The sequence below is a fragment of the Xenopus laevis genome, chromosome 7S (assembly GCF_017654675.1).
Source record: "Xenopus laevis strain J_2021 chromosome 7S, Xenopus_laevis_v10.1, whole genome shotgun sequence".
NCBI lineage: Eukaryota > Metazoa > Chordata > Amphibia > Anura > Pipidae > Xenopus > Xenopus laevis.
In genome coordinates, this window is record NC_054384.1 from 29,522,258 (window position 1) to 29,540,216 (window position 17,959).

General features: G+C 38.6%; 1 protein-coding gene across 5 annotated transcripts in view; it reads left to right on the plus strand.

Annotated features, from left to right (window-relative positions):
- fam149b1.S (family with sequence similarity 149 member B1 S homeolog) overlaps positions 1-17,575 on the plus strand; it is a 26,805-nt gene extending 9,230 nt beyond the window's left edge. For 3 of the 5 annotated variants that reach the window (XM_018227552.2, XM_018227550.2, XM_018227551.2), the window contains exons 5-16: positions 1,980-2,122; positions 2,723-2,842; positions 4,016-4,180; positions 5,124-5,311; positions 7,775-7,908; positions 9,326-9,379; positions 9,518-9,630; positions 11,263-11,481; positions 12,227-12,344; positions 12,845-12,923; positions 15,008-15,103; positions 16,679-17,575. In XM_018227552.2, the coding sequence (XP_018083041.1) occupies positions 1,980-2,122; positions 2,723-2,842; positions 4,016-4,180; positions 5,124-5,311; positions 7,775-7,908; positions 9,326-9,379; positions 9,518-9,630; positions 11,263-11,481; positions 12,227-12,344; positions 12,845-12,923; positions 15,008-15,103; positions 16,679-16,740 (1,491 nt within the window). In that variant the 3' untranslated portion in view covers positions 16,741-17,575. The remainder of the gene's footprint in view (positions 1-1,979; positions 2,123-2,722; positions 2,843-4,015; positions 4,181-5,123; positions 5,312-7,774; positions 7,909-9,325; positions 9,380-9,517; positions 9,631-11,262; positions 11,482-12,226; positions 12,345-12,844; positions 12,924-15,007; positions 15,104-16,678) is intronic. The other 2 variants (XR_005962939.1, XM_018227553.2) reach the window with 2 other exon arrangements.
- Positions 17,576-17,959: the final 384 nt, after the last annotated feature.

Here is a 17,959-nt window from a genome sequence, read left to right on the forward strand (position 1 = left end):
TTCACATCGGTTTCAGTATATATGGTTATGCTTCAGGGCCGGACTGGGAGAAAAAAAGCAGCACTGGCAAAAAAAATGAAAGCAGCCCACTTCCAGTATGGGATTGTTTATCTGGAAACCCATTATAGAAAGCTCCAAATTATGGAAAGACCGTCTCCCATACACTCCATTATGATCGAAAAATCCAAATGTTTCAAATTGATTTTATTTTCTCTGTAGTAATAAAACAGAACATTGCACTTGAGCCAAACTAAGATATAATTAGTCTTTATTGGGAGCAAAATAAGATTATTGAGTTTATTTAAAGTTTACATGATTTTCTAGTAGACTTAAAGTATGTAGATCCAAATTTTGGAAAGATCCGTTATCCGAAAAACCCCAGGTCTTGAGCATTCTGGATAACAGGTGCCATACCTGTATACATGTTTGACATTGGCGACCAATCTCCCCCACCCACAAAAGCTAAAAAGAAAACATTGGTGGTCAGGGCCCCCCAATAAAATGAAGGGAAAAAAAGGTGGTCAGGGCATCTGATAAAAAGTAAAAAAAAAAAATTGGTGACCAGCCCCACCAGTTAAAAAACAATTGGTGACCCGCTCTCTCCAAGTTAAAACAAACATTGGTGGCCAGCCCCCCACAAGTTAAAAAAAAAAAAACATTGGTGGCCAGGGTTCCCCATTAAAATGTAAAAACAAAGCATTGTTGGTTAGGGCTTTCAAAGAAAAAAAAGATCATTGGTGTTTGGCAGTTACATGTTCCAGAAGTGCTGACACCTAGTGGTTACAGAGGAGCTGCAGTCACTAGAGAAATAAGCGTCATCTAGTGGTGTTTGTCAGCAACAGCCGCCTCATTAAATCTACAATATCGGAAATACTTTGCAAACACCACCCTCTTATCTCAAACAGGCTTGTGCATGTGCAAGTCACACTTTCAGAAGTGGGCATTAAAGTTTTGTTCATTCTTCTCTTCAGTATTAGACATTACAAAATTGAGTTGTATTACTTGGTTGGGTTGAGATCCGAGTATTTTGTTTAAAGTTACCTTATACCTCTCCATTTATAGGCACACGCCTGCTTCGCTCCCTTTTGTGCTCTCATAGATGGGCAAGTCGGGTGCGGTCTATAAACGGAGGTGCCAAGTTTTTTTCGACCCGCACATCACTATTTGTGTTTTCCTGTGTTTGAAGAGCAAATACAAACTCTGGGGGACATAGATGAACTATTATGTAGAGGTATCAAAATATGTGTGATCGCTGAATGAAAATTAAGAACAACTGTTTGAAAACCCAAATCCAATATCCAACCACAATTTTGTGTGTATTTATATAAAATCATGAATGGGTTAATGGTGTTTTATAAAGTCATAATAGAATCACAGTAATAAAAAATGAATATTCATGTTGCCATCTGTTGCATCTTAGTGGGCCTGAATTTAAAGGGGTGGTTCACCTTTAAAGTAACTTTTAGTATGTCATAGAACAACCAATTGTAAGCAACTTAGTCTTCATTATATATTTTTTATAGTTTTATAGTTATTTGGCTTCTTCTTCTTCTTCTGACTCTTTGCAGCTTTCAAATAGGCTTCGCTAACTCCCTTCTAAAAAGCAAATGCTCAGTAAGGCTACAAATGTATTGTTATGGCTAATTTTTATTATTCATTATTCTATTCAGGCCCCCTCCTATTCATATTCCAGTCTCTTATACAAATCAATGCATGGTTGATATTGTAATTTGGACCCTAACTAGAAGATTTCTTAAAATGCAACTCAAAGAACAGCTAATTAAAAAGCTAAATAACTCAAAAACCTTAAATAATAAAAAATGAAAACCAATTGCAAATTGTCTCAGAATGTCACTCTCTACATCATACTAAAAGTTATCTCAAAGGCAAACAACCCCTTTAATGCTAGATCCTACTAGAAAGAAGTTCAGATACTTAACAATTCTAAACAATTCTACATTTCATTTACTTGCTCCTAGGAGTTTGACCAGGCTGCTACTCTGCAGGTGCAAAAGATTTTCAGTCATATTGACGAATTTCTGTTTGAACAAAAGCCAAACACCCTTGCGGATGGACTAAAGGAAGAGTGTCAGCAATGGGCATCCTGCTTTCCACACCTACGGTATGTGACAGTTTGTTGGTCTTAACATCATGCTCTCACTGATTTATTCATATTGGTGATCAAAAGGATCATAACATTAGCAGATTTACAAGTTTTCTTTCCAGGATCCACATCAATTCAATTTTGTTTCATTCTTTTGCATTCAACTGGCAGTGAATGCAAAATCTGTTTGGTTGCTAAGGGTTATTGCACCGGTTCAGTAACCCTAACTTGTATAATTTTACCTATTAAATCCACAGATATATTCATTCATATTGGTATGATAAGTCACAAACATCTTTGTGTGTGGGTTGCTGTCTTGCACTTCAGGTTATCATGATCATCAGCTCTATTCAAGTATAGTAATAGCAGTTAATAATCACTTAATTTGTGCTAGTCTGGCCTACATTTCTGTGGATCATCGTGCATTATCCTTGTTAGACATACATAAACATGCCCAAACTGAGATCTACAATACTCTGTCATTTTACTAACTACTTTTTTTTTTCTTCTGAAGCTGGACTAAATTTTTAGGCACACATGTATGTTAAATCACTTCACAAATATCCAAATAACCCAGTTTCCTGCAATCTCACTTATTTGCTTCCTTTATCAATGCAGCATAAAAGGCAAACAGATTTTGGCCCCATTAGATGATGGCTACAGCTGGCATTCCAGTTATCCATATGAAGTGTCTGGGCACGCATCTCTCAATATTTCCCGTGCAAGGGATTCCAGCGAGTGAGTATTTGCATAGCTACAGAATTGTTTTTAGCTTTCTGTACTTTCTGTTTCTAAGTCATTGCCGCTATCTTTGGGCCCTTCCTTCTTGTGGGTGCTTTGTGGTTTAATGTTCACAGTACCAGGCCAAATCTTTAGTGTAACATAGACTTGAATAATCTGAGACGATTTGCATGATGTATTTTTCTGTGTTAATGGTTCTGAAGTATACACCTTTCTCTTCTGCCTTTCTCTATCTAGTCAACATATTCAGGGTCACTCCTATTCATTCTGCTATTTAAATCACTACCTGGTTGGTAGGGTAAGTGGGACCCTAGCTACCATATAAACAGTTTAAAGTCCACAGTTTTGAACTGCAGAACAAAATTACAGGTAGCCAGTACAAATGTTACAGGGCAACCCTTTTGAAATAAAAAATAACAAAGTTATAAGATTGCTATGATTATCTTAGTTAGTTAGGTATCATCTTTATACCACTTTGTTAATTATATGTCAAAATGGTTGCCCTGTAACAGAACACAATTAAAAACACATTGTCCTAATTTGCATCTTATATAAGTTATTTTGCAGGTTAATGTCTCCTTTAAAGGTTTTGTTCACCTTCAAATTAACTTCAACATGATGCAGAGTGATATTCTGAGGCAATATGTGGTTGGTATTCCTTTTTTTATTATTTATGTTTTTTGAAGTATTTAGCTTTTTATTCAGCAGTCCTAAAGTTTGCATATTCAACAATCTGGTTGCCCCAAAATTCACCCTCAGTCCAAATTACCCTAGCAACCATTCACTGAAGAGACTGGATTATGAGGCCTGAATAGAAAGATGAGTAATAAAGAGTAACAACACAGTTATAGCCTTACAAAGTATGTGTTTTTAGAAGGGGTCAGTGGCCATGTTTGAAAACTGCAAAGTGCCAGAAGAAGACAAATGATCAAATAACTATAAAAGCTTCTTAGAATTAGTTACTCTATAACATACTTATAGAGTTAACTTAAAGGTGAGCCAACCCTTTAACAAATATGGATGCCTATGAGTTATCTGATATAGTAGTAGAGTAGTGGTTGATGAGCCTTAAACTGATTCCTCACAGTCAATTCCTCACAGTCACTGTTTTTCTTTTGTTGTTGTTGTTTTTTTTTCGTTTAATGCAATTTAATAAATTTACTTTTTCAGACTGGGTATTTTTGGAACAAAATGCCCCTTTACCATTGCTAATGACCCCAATGCCTCTGGTTCCTTTTCCATGGATAAAGAGGAAGATGATGGAGAAGATGAATTTGGGGTCATTATGTCAGATGGGATCGTTGAAGAATATTTGGCATTTGACAGCATGGAAAAGTGAGTAATCATCTTAGGAAATATATTCTGTTTCCGTTTGCTGTCAATATAGAGAAAGAATTGCAGGCACAAAGCCTGTTAGTTTGTTTCTTTGTTATTTATTTCACTTAAAAAGAATCACATTCATCAATTGATTCTTTTAAAGCTGCCAGCTACCCTATTATCAGTAGAGAAAGAACACTGGGGGTGGTTTCTTGTACACCACATTACTAACATGCAGTTCAGAACCACAAGAAGCTTGAGATTTGTCAATAATCTGGACTCTCAGGACCCAGTCATACATCTGCTAAAGAGTGACTGCCCAGTTTGCTTCCTTTAATGACCCAAACTCATTACATTTCTGCCCTATTAAAATATTTACTTTCAGATACGTTGTGCCTAATATCTAAGGGCAATCTGAATATCTAAGGGAAATTGACCCAAGGCACAAATGTTTCTGTGCCAGCTTAACCAGTTAAGGGAAATTTAAATCAGTAGTTCAGTTTAATTGACAAGTCTTTGTCACTGAGCTTATTTAAAGCTGGCCATCTAAAAAAATCCAGTCATTTGGCGAGGCGATATCAGATCATAATGATGGTAAGTGAAGGCCGTCCTGGCAATTACCACATGAATGAGCCAAAGTGGTGCTCACCCCCGTTTCTCAAGCCAGACCCATCTGAGCGCCTGCTTTATCGGCCTGTGTATGGCCACCTTATGTTTTTCCTAGTTCCACAGGTGGAATTCACAACAAATAATTGTGTTGTTTCTCTCTTTTTATGTTGTCATTTCACTTGCATTACTTTGTTATAGTCCTCCTTTGTTAAGTAATTAAAGTCGCTAGATCCCAGGAAGTCAAGGTGGCCCCAGAGATAGGTTGTTGGTGGATGAAGCACATTTTTTCAATGAATATCATTTCTTTCATTAACACTTAACTGAAAATTAACAGGAATTTAATCCTCCTTAGGAAAGATGAGCTCTCTGAATGGAAGCGGGTCATGTCCTTGGATAGTCTGAACATGGGCTATCCTCCCATTTCTCCAAAATATTGTATGAAGGAGGCAATCCTAGCCTGTCTGTTCGATGATGTGTGGAGGGAAGCAGTAGGGTGCATGCAGGACCTCATTTGCCGTTACTGGGAAGAATCAATTTTAGGTGGGTACTTATGAAACAAAGTATATTGTGCCACAGCAAGGCTTACATATCAAAGCTTAAGACCAGAAGGGCTTATCGCTTCTGATCATGCTATTGCATATTTACAATAGTTAACTGATATCAACAATCTGTGAAAGTTTACAGTAGGGATGCACCAAATCCTGGATTTGATTCTAGATGTGAGTGAATACAAACATTTATCGACAGGATTTGACCAAATCCAAGAGCCTGGCCGAACTTAATCTGAACCTTTAAAGGAACAGTTCAGTATAAAAATAAAAACTGGCTAAATAGATAACCCATGCAAAATAAAAAATGTTTCTAATATAGTTAGTTAGCCAAAAATGTAATGTATAAAGACTGGAGTGACTGGATTTCTAACATAATAGTAAGAACACTACTTCCTGCTTTGTAGCTTCCTTGGTTTCCACTGATATGTCCCATGTGGCCCCCCTTAAAGTCGCTGACTAACTCAGAGTTAGAGAGCTGAAAAGCAGGATTTGGATTCTGTTATGTTAGACATCCAGTCACTCCAGCCTTTATAGATTATATTTTAGGCTAACTAAATATACTAGAAATATTTTTTATTTTGCACAGCCTATCTATTTACCCAGTTTTTATTTTTATACTGACCTGTTCCTTTAAAGGAGACATATTGCATTATACTCATATTTTAGCAATATATATATTTAGCAATATATTTAGCCTTTCTCTAAAATGTATAGTGCTTCTGAAAAAAAAATGTTTTATCTGCTAAACGTACCATTATACTAAAGCTGCAGAGAGATTGTTTCTCCTCAATGATTTTAGGTTGAATTGAAAGTTGGGTGTGTCCTTTCAGTCTCCCTTGGGAAGTGGTCATGACTGTGAGTGACAGAGTTCTACAGTAGCAGCCCAAGCCCCACCCTCAGTACTAGTTTTGCTTCACTAAAGGGACAGCTGGTAAATAATACCTTTCTTCACTAAGAAGGAGGCTTACTTATATAACTACTCTAGGGCCTCCTTATCACATTTTCACAAATCAGGTGGTGTGATAGAAAAAGCAAGACAAAGTTGTAGGGTGGGAGGGTAACAGCTGATCAGGGCTGGTTGGCAGGTGAGTGGTGAGGGAGGGGATCAGCGTGCGGGTAAAGTGGGATAAGCACTGAGCAGAGTGCTGATGTCACTAAAAGATCCTCCCTCCCCTCACAGCCCAAGTCCTCAGTAACTGAATGTCTACCATGCCCAATAAATCTGAAGGTGCCGGGGGCTCCTTAGAAAGCTGTTAGGAGCCTTGGACAGGAACTCAAGGAAAGGGGTGGAAATTTGACCCGAAAGATACTAAAATAAACCTGATTCCTTTTATTTTAAAATAAAATTATAGTATATGTGCCCTTTAAACCATGCAACTTAAGGTCACGTGAATAAGGGCATCAAAATGTTTTTCTGTGTGCGCTAGCATATGACAATTAGGCTTTGGTTCAGGATTCTTCTGAATCCTTCCTGAAAAATTCAGGGTTTGCCCAAACCCGTAAAATAGAGATTTGGTGCATCTCTAGTTTAAAGAGTTGGCAACTTTGCTTACAGAGCTGTAATGGGAAGAGGAAGAAAAATGAAGCAGTTTCTTTTTTAAAGCGATAAAATTAAAATCCATTGAAATTACGTTTAAAGGGATACTGTCATGGGAAAACATGTTTTTTTTTTCAAAATGCATCAGTTAATAGTGCTGCTCCAGCAGAATTCTGCACTCAAATCCATTTTTTTTTAAAAGAGCAAACAGATTTTTTTATACTCAATTTTGAAATCTGACATGGGGCTAGACATATAGACATATTGTCAGTTTCCCAGCTGCCCCCAGTCATGTGACTTGTGCTCTGATAAACTTCAGTCACTCTTTAATGCTGTACTGCAAATTGGAGTGATATCAACCCCCCCCCAGCAGCCTAACAAAAGAACAGCTCCCTAATACAAGATAACAGCTCCCTGTTAGATCTAAAAACAACACTCAATAGTAAAAGCCAAGTCCCACTGAGACTGATTCAGTTATATTAAGTAGAAGCGATAACAGCCTGCCAGAAAGTAGTTTCATCCTAAAGTGCAGGCACAAGTCACATGACTGGGGCAGCTGGGAAACTGACAATATGTCTTGCCCCATGTCAGATTTCAAAATTGAATATAAAAAAATCTCTTTTCTCTTTTGAGAATTGGATATCCGCGCAGAAGTCTGCTGTAGCAGCACTATTAACTGATGCGTTTTGAGATAAACATGTTTTCCCATGACAGTATCCCTTTACGAAAAAATCATAATTTCTGATGGAAATGGAAAACAACTGGACTGAAAAAGTATTTGGAACATGAACTACCCATTTAAACATTACCCTTTGCCATACCCACTGCAACATCCACACATAGTGGGAAAGAATATTTGACAGTTCTACATGCGTGTATATATATATATATTTTTTTTTTTTTTTTATTTAACAGATGATGAAAGGCATGGTAGTTCTATTAAAACTGCTAGAGAGGAATCGCTTACTACTTATGCACCAATTCAGCGTCTTCCACTGGTGTTACCACCAGTTCCTCATTTCAAGATTCCTGCTCTATCTCCAAGCCTTGTAAGTATTGCAGAACTGTCCATGGAAATATTCTGATTTTCTTTTTAGGATATGATGCCATGGTGAGGGAAAAAGCTGCCTGGATAATGTACAGTATGCTCTGCATTCTGTATTAAATATATTATTTGTAATGTTGGTTTTGTGACATGTAAAGAAATTAAGCTTTTAAAACATTCATCAGTTTGTCCTCTTAGTAGCACCACACTCCATAAATGCTCTGAAAAGCTAAATTGGTGGTGAATAAAGCACCTTGGGAAAAGTGAGAAGTCAAAGCATACTGCTCTGTAGCTTGAGAACACTGGAGTGACTTAGAAAATAAAATAATGGCTGCCTGGTACAGGTTTGGGACCTGTTATCCAGAATGTTGGGGACCTGGGGTTTTCCAGATAACGAATCTTTCCATTATTTGGATCTTCATACCTTAAGTCTACTGGACTTAAACATTAAATAAACTCAACAGGCTGGTTTTGCTTGCAATAAGGATTAATTATGTCTCGGTTTGGATCAAGTACAAGGTACTGTTTTATTATTACATAATTTTTAAAAATGTTGATTATTTGTAAATAATTGGGTCTATGGGAGATGGCCTTTCCGTAATTTGGAGCTTTCTGGATAATAGGTTTCCGAATAATGGATCCCATATCTGTAATACCAGGTTGTACCTTCAAAACTATCAGTCTGAAAGATTCATATTTAATGGGAATGGACTTGATATTTTTGAATGCAAAATGTGGTCAACAGATGACTTCCATCAACACTCTGCACCAAATTGCTCACAGATGTACCGTATTTGCTTAGCAAAAAATAAACTGTCAACTGATAAAGTTCCTGTTTAGTTGTGGTTGTATGATGAAACCATCTATAAACACCTTTGGTTTGTCTTTAGAGGGTTTCATTGTCTTTAGAGATTTTAATTCTAAATAAAATGGCATTCAAATAAACGTCTCAAAACTGCGATTGGGTCATTTTGCAATTGACATTTCTTTTTGGTCATGTTTTTAACTGCTGATGTCATGATTATTTAATATGAGCACCATATATGAACTGAAGAACAAATGCCTAAAATACTCTCCAGGAAGCATCTCTCTGCTCACTTTGATCACTCCGTGTTCTTTCGCTGAACTTTTAAGCTCTTCTCTTTGTTTTTAGAATTTTGTGGCATGACAGGAGCAGTATTTAGTAAATAACTGCCATATAATTTAATAAACTTGCTGTGATGTCCATTTATTAAGTGTTTTTCTTTAAAATGCACATTGGGAAATGCTTTATTTACTTCCTTATATTCCTATACAAGTTTCTTATGCATTTATAACGTTTCTTTTCTTGCTGTATAATTCTGCTTTAAGCTGCATAACGCTGTTCTCATCTTTACTTGCTCTTTTATCTTTCCTGCCTTTGGCTTCCTTACCTATGCTAGAGCTCAAAGCGCAACCGCAGCACCAAAAACAGAAAGAGTGGCAAACAGTCTCACGTACGTATGTCCCGCCATAGTCGTCTGTTGAGTTTAAGTATGGCAAATAAGCTAAATCACCATTTACTGTTATCTTATGTTTAGTTGTATGTATTTGTTATAGTTCTTAGTGTATTTATTCTGTCTGGTTCTGTACAGGCAAATCGTCCTCAAGGTGGAAACAATGTTACCTCCAGGAATATGAACAACTTGATGGTTATTCATGGATGTCCACTACAGCAAAGAAATCTGCATCTGATGGAGAAAGTTCTGTAAGTTATTTTAATACTCAGGGCTGAAAATAATGCACACCCCACACTATATTTTCTCTTTTAAAGTAAGTGCAGGGACCCTGCAATACTGAGGCTGTTTAAAAGCTGAAAACGCAATATTTTATAAACTGAACTAATTGCACCAGCCTAAAGTTTCAGCTTCTCAATAGCAGCAATGATCCAGGACTTCAAACTTGTCACAGGGGGTCACATCTTGGAAAGTGTCTGTGACACGCACATGCTCAGTGGGCTCTGAGCGGCTGTTGAGAAGCTAATCTTAGGAGTCGTCACAAATTATCAAGCAGGTTGGTCTGTAATATGCTACAGGGCTGATTATTAAATTCTGATGCTAGTTGTGCTTGTTTCTGTGCTGCCATGTAGTAATTATTCATATTAATTACTAAGCAGCCTTATTCTGTGACAGTTATATTCTATGTGTACTCTATATTTTGAGTCGTTCCCTCAGCTCAGTAAGTGATAGCAGCACAGAGCATGTGCAGAAAAGAACATGGGGAGCTACTGGGGCATCTTGGAGACACAGATCTTTACTGCTATATTGGCTGGTACAAAAGCCCAAAACATAATGTACAACATTTCTAGCCTACTTTTTTAGTTTAACTTTCCTTGTCCTTCAATCTGGGGTGACTAGGGACATTTTTTTAATGTCACAATGTAGCATTGATCAAAACGGCATGTGTACAGTATCCTTTAAAGTCAGCTTCACCTGCTTTACTTAGCTACAGCCTGTAATATTTTTTTTAATATAAATAAATATTTATAGCCCTCCATTTAAGTGCAAAGTTGATTACATTACAACTATTGTAAGGACAAGTCAAGTGTTCTTCATGGGGGGGCAATTTGTTACTCACCTCTGGTAAGTATAATGTCTAAAATAAGACCCTAGACTGACTCTACTCTACTGTGCTTGTGCACTTTCCAGGATGGGGTAGGGGATTGCTGGGATGTAGGGAGAGATGGTGGCACTGCACTAAAAGGAATAGTCCCCAGGAAAGTGAACAGGTGTGCCAGCCTGGCATGTAAGCTTATAAACCCCCTCCCCAAATTACACCTTACTTGACTCTATTCTCTGAACTGCTGTTTCTATCTCCTGAAATAATGTAGTCGATGCCAGCGGATTGACAGCAGGCCTAGAGGTGACACCAAGAGTAACAACTAGGAGTGAGTGCAGAAAACAGAAAGAGATAAGCAAATCCTTCTTTCAGTTACATCTACAAATAACAGGGACAGTATATGCCTAAAATTACCTTTGCTAAAAATGAGCACAGTCTGCAGGACCTTGGAGTGACCAGAAGTACTGTTTTACAGTATATATTGTTTATTACCAGAAATAACAAATATACATTGTTAAAATTATGTGAAGGTTAAAAAACGTCACTTAAGAAAAAAAGCCCCATAATATTAAAAGATATTTAGTCTGGCCATGTCCTGCCTGTAAGAATGCTGGTACAGACCACTTTATTATTGTTCCTTTTATGCTATATCATTTATACTCTGTAATTAAATGTGAGGTATAGTATGAAAAACTGAAAGAGAATTGCTGTTAATGTATCCGCTTCCGTACATTGCTTATGACTGATTCTATTCTTCCTAATGTCTTTGTCAATGTTAAAGAGATTTCGATGACAAACTGTCCAAGAGGCCCACATCTGCTGCTCTAAGTTCTGCAAAATCACAGACAGGACGGACATTGGAACACAGCTGCTCATCTCTGTCTCATAATATTCCATCGGCAAGGAGACGTAACCCACCTCGCACCTTACTCCCTATTAACAGCAATCCCTCCAGAGCTGGGACACCAAAGATAGAAGAGCTCCTCAGAGGCATGAGACTGTACGTTGGCATTGTGTTCAATGCTTGCTTTTGTTTACTCTATTCGAAGAAAAGTTTAGGCACTAGGCACATTCATGCAAGAAATTAATTAGTGACACAAACAGAAAAGTGATTTTTTTTTACACTTACACTTGTACACTTTACAATTACAAGCTTTGGGTTGTAATTTAGATTTATACCATTCAATCAATGACTTTCATCCTATCAGCCTGTATACACCAACACCACATGAAAGGTTCAAAGTGATTTCTTTATAAATATAAGAGGAACTGAATGTTAATATTGGTATACCTTGAGTCTTTAAACCCTCAAACATAACATTTTCATCTTTTACACTAAGGGTCAGGGAACACAGGCAGATTCGGGGAGATTAGTCGCCCAGCGACAAATCTCCTCTTCTTGGGGGTGATCAATCTGCCCGAACTGCCTTCCGCCGGCTAGAATGAAAATCGCCGACGGGAAGGAACTCAGAGCGATTCATTTTCCGAAGTTGCCTCACGAGGAAACTTCAGGCGACTTAGAAAAACGTATCGCTCCGAGTGCCTTCCCATGGGCCATTTTCATTACAGCCGGCGAAAGGCAAAGGAAAGCAGTTTGGGGAGATTAGTCGCCCTGAAGAACAGGAGATTTGTTGCCGGGCGACTAATCTCCCCTAATCTGCCTGTGTGCCCGGACCCTAAAGCACATTCTTTTATTTTGGTTTAAACGCACAAGATAATTCATGTTTTAATTATATCTAAACCAGTCCAACTGGGAATGAGGTGCCATGTTCTCCTGTTCCCTTCAACCGAAATAACCTGCTGCCACCAATTGGTACATCAGACCAGGATCATCACTTTATGGCTGGATCTCAGAGACAAACGGTAATAAAAAATTCACCAATACTGACACAATTACACATACTATAAATACCCCAGATCTCCACAAATGAATTTGTATTGAGCAGAACCAGAATCCAGGTGTGACTCTAGGTCAGTACTGTCCAAAAATGGCATATATTAAATATATGGTGGTAATACAAAGTAACTGTTCACAATCTTTGGTACACAATATTATATATTCCACTCAATGAAAAGTCTGCCCATTAGAGCATGGCTTTACAGTGGATATCTGCACAGTATTCAGAGTCATACTTACTGGGATAATAAACAAGCAAGGCTCTAGCCTTTTTGATTCACTTACACTTCATTGCGTTTTTGATTCTATGGGCCTTCAATTTCCTGAGGTAGGACAGATGTTTAAATTGGACACAGAAACAGTCATCCTACAACAGGAAAGTAAAGTACTTGTTTTTGTCATTAATGTTTGTAATCAACCAGAACATGTAATAATAAAAAAAAGTAATCTGTTGTATATTCTTCAGCCAGATACCTCAATGGGCTGTTCCCTTACGGCATACGATTCTATAAATGCACTCCAAAGGAGAGGATCTGCTGGTACAGGTAGGAGGCCACTAATGGAAATTCCAATAAAGAATAATACATTTTCAAAACAAATGTTTTGGTTATATTGTATATAGTATACAGTATATAAATCTCCAACATAATCCACAGCACTGTACAATCAAACACATAACGCCCAACTGTCCCGTGTTTCGCAGGACAGTCCCAATTTTGACAGCTCAACCCACAGTCCTGGGTTCGTTACTGAAATGTCCTGACTTTCTCTTTGATCTCCTGCATTGAACAGCCAGAAAAAGAAACAAAGTTTCTAACTTAATTGGCTTTTGGCAGAGAGCCCAGAATAGATGCTTAGATACATTTGTAACAATTTAAAATAAGCAAAGAAGCATCTGTAACAATTTAACATAAGCAGCTATCTTGGAGAAACTGTGACTTGCAGCTTAAAGGGCAATTCACCTTCATTAGCAAAACTGTAATAACACATAAAAACCACAGAAATGTGTTCAAACTTTCAGTAAAATGGACGTGGTAATTAGGGGGTGTGGCCACGAAAATGGATGATCCACACGACAAATCTTTTCTTCCCTCTTTCCATATTTAAAATGGTGTATACAAATATACAGACTGCAGAATCTGATAGATACGGGAGGTTAAGGGGCAGATTTACTAAAGGGTGAAGTGACTAACGTTAGCGAAAATTCGCCAGAGTGACGTTGTTTTGTTATTTGCCGATTTACTAACGGTTGCTGGCATAACTTCACTAGCGAAGGAAATAGCCTCTAGCGGTAATTCGCTCCCTTACACCTGGCGAATGGACGTAACTACTCATATTCACTAAGATGTGGATTTTACTGAACGTTACCTCTTGCACCAGACTTGCCTTCCCCACCTCAGACCAGGCGAAGTGCAATAGAGTAGATAGGACTTCCTCAAAAAATAACTGGAAAAAAAAAAATAACGCTGGCGACTTTTCATTTTTTAGGGTGATAGGCTGCAAAAGATTGTACATTTTTTCTGGGGTACCCGGCTTCCCCCCTACATTTCCTAACATATGGCACATAAACTATACACTGGGCTCATGTGTAGGGCAATATAACAACTCTATTTTATTCTATTAAGTTTCCCGGGCTTGTGTAGTGTAATGTATTTGCTGCAACATATACGTCCATTGAAATTTAAGTTCCCGCTGTATGCAAATTAGCCAATGACATCGCAGCTTCGATTGCCGCAGTAACGCTAGCGCAACTTTGCCAGCGTTCGGCGCCCTGGACACAACTTCGGATTTTAGTTAATTAGCATTGTCCTGGTGAACCTAAGCCTGGAGAAGTGTTGCGCTGTGAGCGAAGCCGTCGCTGGCGAATTTTCGGATGTTAGTTCTTAGTTTTCCCTTAAGAGAGGGCCCGGCTCAGTAAAACTTATAATCTAATGTACTTGCAAAATACAAATGATGTCCTCCGCACTGCCTTTTCAGTCTTTTTAGGAATGCATCAATCCTCGCTTGGGTAAACCGCTATCCCAACAAGTGACAAAAATTAAAGAATGAGGAGAGCACTGTTCAATAGCAAAAACGCTGTGGTTGTGTTTATTAAAAGCTACTACACGACATGTTTCGGGTTATTATATACCCTTTCTAATGTACTTTTGTGAAAGACTTTATCTTATCTATAGGCATGTTGGAATGTTTTTGATGCAAAGGCTGAATGGAATGGAAAATATGACTGAGAAATTAGAGTACCCAGTATAAATAATTGTTGCAGGAATAACCTGATAATATAAAGCAGTAGGACAGTTAGACATCATGCAAATGTGTCAATAGGATCCTTGCCTGGTTGGTTTTTCTACCCTGCCCTGTAGATATCTGACAGGTGCAAATACAATAAAAGCTGCATGATCACAGGATATTTTATATAGTCATACAAAGACTTATTAAATCATAAAATACATTTATTTAATGAAATTACCGTTTAAGAGGTTTATATTTCCAAACAAGTCCTGAAATGGCATCTGTGGTGCTGATGCCACTTGTCTTTATCACCCTGCTTGCATGCTGGAAAGTAACACGTACTTCTCTGATGAACAAACCACTTCTTATAATAGAATTCTGTTTTTATTGTGTTCCCCAGATTCTTTCAGCATTGGTGTGAGTGGAGTCAGTGCTTCAGCCAGTTCTATTCGCTGGGGGCATTCAAGCAGCAAATCAGAGGAAGATCACCCTTCAGGTAAGAAAATCTGGAATAGCCTGAATAATCTGCAAAAGATGTTCTTAGCAATGGAAGTGAGAACTGTGCATTTGTATCCATCAGCAATTTACTAACAGGCGTAGAGGACAACTCACTAGCGAAAAAGACCGTTGCTAGCACAGTTTTGCAGCCTTTCACCAGGTGAAAATTCACTAAAGTGCGAATTTTACAGAACTCACCAGAGTTTCCTTCGCCAACTTAGCGAACTGATAAAATTAAGCTACATCCTCTTCAATCTTATCTCAGTGACATCATATTCTGTATGCCGGAAAGTCATAAAACTTATAAAAAACGCTGGTGTATTTTCATATTTTAAAGCGAGGTTGCCTTCAAAAGTTCTAACTGTAAGGGCAAGGCCAGACATGGCATTTTTATGTTGCGTTTTTAAACAAGCTCCGTCGGGCGTAGATACGCAGAAACTGCACTACCACTGAAACGAATGGAAAACGCACTATGGAAATTCTCATAGGGCGCTGGTATACCGAAATCCGCCACGGGACACCAGTATTGGCGTTTTTCAGCAGAAACAAAAAATACGTCCAGAAACTACCAAATCGATGGATTCTATGTGATCTGCATGTTTGAAACCACACTTTACGTAAATACGCAGCGTATTTTAAATATGGTGTCCAAATTCTCACAAGATAAATTACATTATTAGGCCGGTAATGTAATTACGTTGCGTATTGACGATCATTCCTGCTCAATTTTGCATGTAAATAGCTTTTCTATTTCTAGCCAGCGGAATTATGGGGAACGAGAACAATGAGAAGTGCATTTTGGGAAAAGAAACCTACGTGATGAAAAATGCATGTTGGCGGTCGCTTTCGATTTCAGTGGCGTATTTATGCCCGACAGAGCTAATTTGAGGGCCATGCCACATATGTTTTAGGGTGGGCTCATGCCTAGGGCATTAGAGGATCTCTTTTGTCTTTATTTTGCTTTCTTGGACATCTGTAATAATAAGGACACTTCAAGCATTTGCACCTCTATACATCTATAATAAAGACATATATATGACCTATATGTGCCTGTCCTATTCAAATTGAACTAAGTGTAAGAAACGAAGTTTCGCTAGGCAGAAATGAGCGCTAGAGAAAGTTTGAGCTAAAATGCTTGCGCAGACTAATTAACACTAGCGAAACTTCGCCAACATTCGGCTAGAGAGACACAACTTTGCATTTTAGTGAATTAGCGTAGTGGTAGCGAATTTGCGCCTGAAGAAGTGGCACAAAGTGTGGCGGAGCCTTCTCTGGCGAAAATTCTCCCTTTAGTGAATCTGCCTCATAGTATATTTATAGAGATGTGTATTTTTTCTTACAAATGGTGTTACACCTCCCATTGCCATACCTGCAATCATCTATTAGTAAGAGCTAGTTACTGTAAATAACCTGAATCTATGCAATGGGAAAATTCACTTTTTTATGACTACCTTGAATATTTATTTTAATGAATTTACAGTCATAGGTAGGATGCACTGTGTGAATACAAAATGAAGCCAAGCTGTTTGTGCTTACTGTGCAACTAATTGATCTTTATCTTCATGTTGCCCAGGAATCCCAGTGAAATACCCCAGCCGTGGAGGGAATGTCCCCCGAAGTAAACAAGGACTTTAGAACTCTTGCAGAAACCTTATCTATGACATTCTGTCATAGCACCTTTTTCTTTAGAAAGCTACAGGAGAAATGTAAGAGATGCCAACTGCTTCCCATAGTACTGCCAGACTGAGTAACATAATGCACTTCGTGCACATTGGGGAAATGTTGAGGGTAGACTAAATTGCCAATAGTAGTTTGCCTTCAGGAGAAGTTATCCGGTTCAACAAAGTTCTATTGACAATATTTTTTGCACAGGTTTTTTTTCATCGTTGTTGTTAAGGTTTTCAATTCCTCCTCACAGCAGTGAGCAATGTAAGAGCCTGCCTGATTGTTAGTGAGCACTTACCAACCAATTTGTATAAGCTCTTGAATGCCCAGAATCGCTTCGCTTTTATTTCAGAGGCAATCAGCCAACCCATGTGGTACAATCCTAGATCATGGGTTTGTTGCTCAAAAATGTGATGGTATTTTTGAGTTATAATTGCCTGACCCACAAATTTTCAAGCAATTGCCCCTGAAATAAATGGGAAGCCATTGCCGGCATTCTCTCAGAAGAGAAGCTACTACAGCTTTAGTAACAAATGCCTGGAAATTGCTGTGAGTATAATTGCCCTAAAAGTTTGGACAACATGGCACAGTGTCTGTAGCATCCAGGAGCTTAGGTTTCTGGAATAGGGGCATTTTCTCCACCACCATATTGCAGCTAGTGAAGAGGAGATCAACACATCCCCCCCCCCATGCTAAACAACCTTGGCTAAAAAATCCATCTGTAATAGTAGTGTTAGGCAATTCCCATCATAATTGCTCAAAGGATGAAAAGGCGGCTCTCCGGTGAGATAAAAAGCTGGTTTATTCCAACAGGTCACTGACCAACATCACTAAATGCATTTCGGGAGTAACTCCCTTAAAGGACAAGTCAACCTGCACGGGGAAAAAACCCTCCCCCCCTCTGTAGGCCCCCCTCTCTTCTCCCCCCAGCCTACCTGCCGCCCCCCCTGGGCAAATGCCCCTAACTTGTTACTCACTCCTCAGTGCAGGTCCTCTGCTGCTTAGTTCACGGGCAACATCTTCTCCCGAGCGCTCTTCTTCCTGCATTGGCGGGCGTTTTTGGCGCATACTCAGTACGAGGCATTTACCGGCAAGGATCTTCTGCGCATACGTCCAAAGTCACGAAGTTTATGAAAAAATAGATTCACAAAGCAGGAAGAAGATCGCTCAGGAGAAGATAGCGCCCGTG